This window comes from Cebus imitator, unplaced genomic scaffold, assembly GCF_001604975.1.
Source record: "Cebus imitator isolate Cc_AM_T3 unplaced genomic scaffold, Cebus_imitator-1.0 Scaffold419, whole genome shotgun sequence".
In the NCBI taxonomy this organism is placed as follows: domain Eukaryota; kingdom Metazoa; phylum Chordata; class Mammalia; order Primates; family Cebidae; genus Cebus; species Cebus imitator.
In genome coordinates, this window is record NW_016107734.1 from 667,047 (window position 1) to 670,235 (window position 3,189).

Here is a 3,189-nt window from a genome sequence, read left to right on the forward strand (position 1 = left end):
CTACAACAGTACTTCCAAGTTCATCAATGGAAATCTTAAGGGAAGGTGAAAATGCTTCTAGAAGGCAACTGGACACCAGCACCCTTGCTTGTTGCCTTTGGGTTCTTCCTCTAAGGCCAACAGTGACCTGAAATTCTTGACTGACAGTTCCAATCAACTGGAGAAAATGGTACCAAGGTCGCTAACATCAGACAGATTCACTTGAGGACCCACCTATGTGCTTTGAAAGAAAAGACAAAACTGCTTTTGTAAAGGATACTGTATTTCAGAAAAACATAATCATATTCACAACTAATAACACTGTAAAATGCTGATGTGTTGAATGCTACTTTAGAAAAAATGTTCAAATCTAGGAAAACAATTTCTGATAGAAAACTATCAATTATCTAGCTAGCTAGCTCTCTAGAGACATGGTCTCATTCTGTTGCTCAGGATGGAGAGCAGTGGGATGATCATAGCTCACTGCAGCCTTGAGCTCCTGGCCTCAAGTGATCTTCCTGCCTCAGCCTCCTAAGTAGCTGGAGTCACATGGTTACATCTGTTTTATGTTTTGTTTTGTTTTGTTTTTTGTTTTTTTGGAGAGACAGGGTTTCACTACATTTCCCAGGCTAGTCTCAAACTCTGGAGTCTGTCACCCAGGCTGCAGTGCAGTGATGCAATCTCAGCTCACATCTGCCTCCTGGGTTCAAGCAATTCTCCTGTCTCAGCCTCCTGAGTCGCTGGGATTATAGGCATGCCCACCACACCCAGTTAATTTTTATATTTTTTGTAGAGACCTGGTTTCACCATGTTGGCCAGGTTGGTCTCGAACTCCTGACCTCAGGTGATCTGGCCATCCCAGCCTCCCAAAGTGTTGGGATTACAGGCGTTAGCCACTAGGCTGGCCAAGAACTTTCTTCTGTTATTAAATAGCCTAACCCAGGTGGGGGTGGTGGCTCATGCCTGTAATCCCAACAACTCTTAATGCCAAGGTGACAAGATTGCTTGAACCCAGGAGTTTGAGACCCGCCTGGGCAATATAGCGAGACCCCCAATCACTACAAAAAATGCTAAAATTAGGCCAGGCATGCACCGCACCCAGCTATTTTTGGATCTTTTGTAGAGATGGGATTTCATCATGTTGCCCAGGCCAGTCTCCAACTCCTGAGTCAAAGCCGTCCTCCCGCCTTGGCCTCCTAAAGTGCTGGGAATATAGGGCCCAGTCAGCCTCATGTTTTCTTTAAGCGGTCCCTCCCTGTTGCACACTTGGATAATTTTCTTTTTTATCTTTTTAGGCAGGGTTTACCTGTCTCGCAGGCTGGAGTGCTGTGGTGGGATCATCGCTCATTGTGGCCTTGAACCTTGGGGTTCAAGTAACTGGGAGGCTGAGGTGGGACTACAGACATAGGGTCGCGCCATGTTGCCCAGGATGCTCTTGAACTCCTGGCCTGAAGGGATCCTCCCGCTTTGGCGGGCCGACATAGTTTTCTATTTCTGACCAACATAAACACTCTGCTGGATCGGAGTTTGTCAACTGTCCTTCTTCAGCCAGCAACACACAGGACCTGGCGGGAAGGTCGCGGTTGCCAGGATACACTCTGAGGAGGACGCAGCCCAGCTGCAGAAGCTGTACCGCACCCCTGACGCCGCCGAAGGCCGGCCTCCGTGGTGTCGCGAAGGCGCGCCTTTGTGACGTTCAGAGGCCCGCCCCTCATGCGGAGCCAATCGGAACTGGAGGCGGGCCTGCTGGGGTCTCCCGGGAGCGCGCATGCGCGGGCGGGTGGCCGCTGGCGGCCGGGCGGTATGGACTCCGATGCCGAGCAGGCCTTTCCGTGTCCGCAGGCTCCTGCCCGGCCGCCGTCACCCATAAGCCACAAGGAGGAGCTTTACGACTGCCTGGACTACTACTACTTGCGTGACTTCCAGGCCTGCGGGGCCGGGCGCAGCAAGGGCCGGACACGGCGCGAGCAGGCGCTGCGCACCAACCGGCCGGCGCCCGCTGGCCACGAGCGTAAGGTCCTGCAGAAGCTCCTCAATGGCCAGCGCAAGCGCCGCCAGCGCCAGCTGCAGCCACGGCCGCGCACTCGCCTTGCCTGAGCCTAAGCCTGCACCTGGGTACGGGCCCCCGCCACCTCCCTCAGCCCGGGCCCGGGGACCCCGGGAGCGACCCCCGCCGCCCTGTGCAACTCGTCCTGGGCAGGATCGGCCCCCTCTGAGGCTTCCCGGCGTTAGGGAGTTGTACCCCCCAGATTGGCCACTGACGGCCGTTACAATAGCATTAAAGCTTTTGCAGTTTTGTACGAAGGGGCTAGGAAACGAAGAAAATATTTTTTCTTTTTTGTAGAGTCTCGCTCTGTCAACCAGGCGAGTGTGGTGGCCTGATCTCGTCCCACTGCGACCTTCGCCTTCCGGGTTTAAGCGATTCTCCTGCCTCAGCCTCCTAAGTAGCTGGGTTTACAGGAGCACACCACCACGCCAGGCTAATTTTTTTTTTTTAAAGTAAAGACAGGGTTTCACCATGTTGGTCAGGCTGGTCTCGAACTCCTGACCTCGTGATCCGTCCGCCTCCGTCTCCCAAAGCGCTGGGATTACAGGCGTCAGCCACCGCACCCAGCGAAAACATCTTTTTAAAGATGTAAGCGATCCAGCCCGGGAGGTTGAGGTTATGGTGAGCCGAGATGGCCAGTATACTCCCAGCTGCGTGACAGAGCAAGACCCTGCCTCTAAAAAAAAAATGTGCAAGTGAGAGCTTTTCTTCCAGTGCTCATGCTCAGACTGAAGAAAGTAATTGGGCCCGGCGCAGTGGCTCCCAGCACTTTGGGGGACCGAGGCGGGCGGATCGCTTGAGCTCAAGAGTTCCAGACTCGCTTGGGCAATATGGTGAAACCCCATCTCTACAAAAATACAAGTACAAAAAATTAGCTGAGTGTGGTGGCGTGTGCTTGTAGTCCCCCCTACTTGCGGGGCTGAGGCGGGAGGATTGCTTGAGCCCAGGAGGTCAAGGCTGCAGTGAGCCCTGATAGCCCCACTGCACTCCAGCCTGGGCGACAGAGTGAGACCCTGTATCAAAAAAAAGAAAGAATAACTGATCTGTGTTTTTGTCTGATTTCCTACAGGATGCCCGAAGGACGTGTTTAAAGTATTTGCTGTAACTCCAACTGTAACCTGGTTCTAAGGAGGAGAGAATCCATGTTTGGTCAACAGAACTTT

At 53.1% G+C, this 3,189-nt stretch overlaps 1 protein-coding gene across 1 annotated transcript; it reads left to right on the forward strand.

Annotated features, from left to right (window-relative positions):
* Positions 1-1,677: 1,677 nt before the first annotated feature.
* Positions 1,678-3,183, forward strand: NUPR2 (nuclear protein 2, transcriptional regulator). The gene is made up of 2 exons (XM_017509700.2): positions 1,678-2,094; positions 3,096-3,183. Exon 1 carries the CDS (start codon positions 1,693-1,695, stop codon positions 2,074-2,076), a length of 384 nt encoding a protein of 127 aa, XP_017365189.1. The 5' UTR covers positions 1,678-1,692; the 3' UTR covers positions 2,077-2,094; positions 3,096-3,183.
* The last annotated feature ends 6 nt before the right edge of the window (positions 3,184-3,189 follow it).

What these genes read in the sequence shown, in the direction of transcription:
- NUPR2 (XM_017509700.2), top strand. Translation starts at nt 1,693, where the DNA reads ATGCGGAGCCAATCGGAACTGGAGGCGGGCCTGCTGGGGTCTCCCGGG.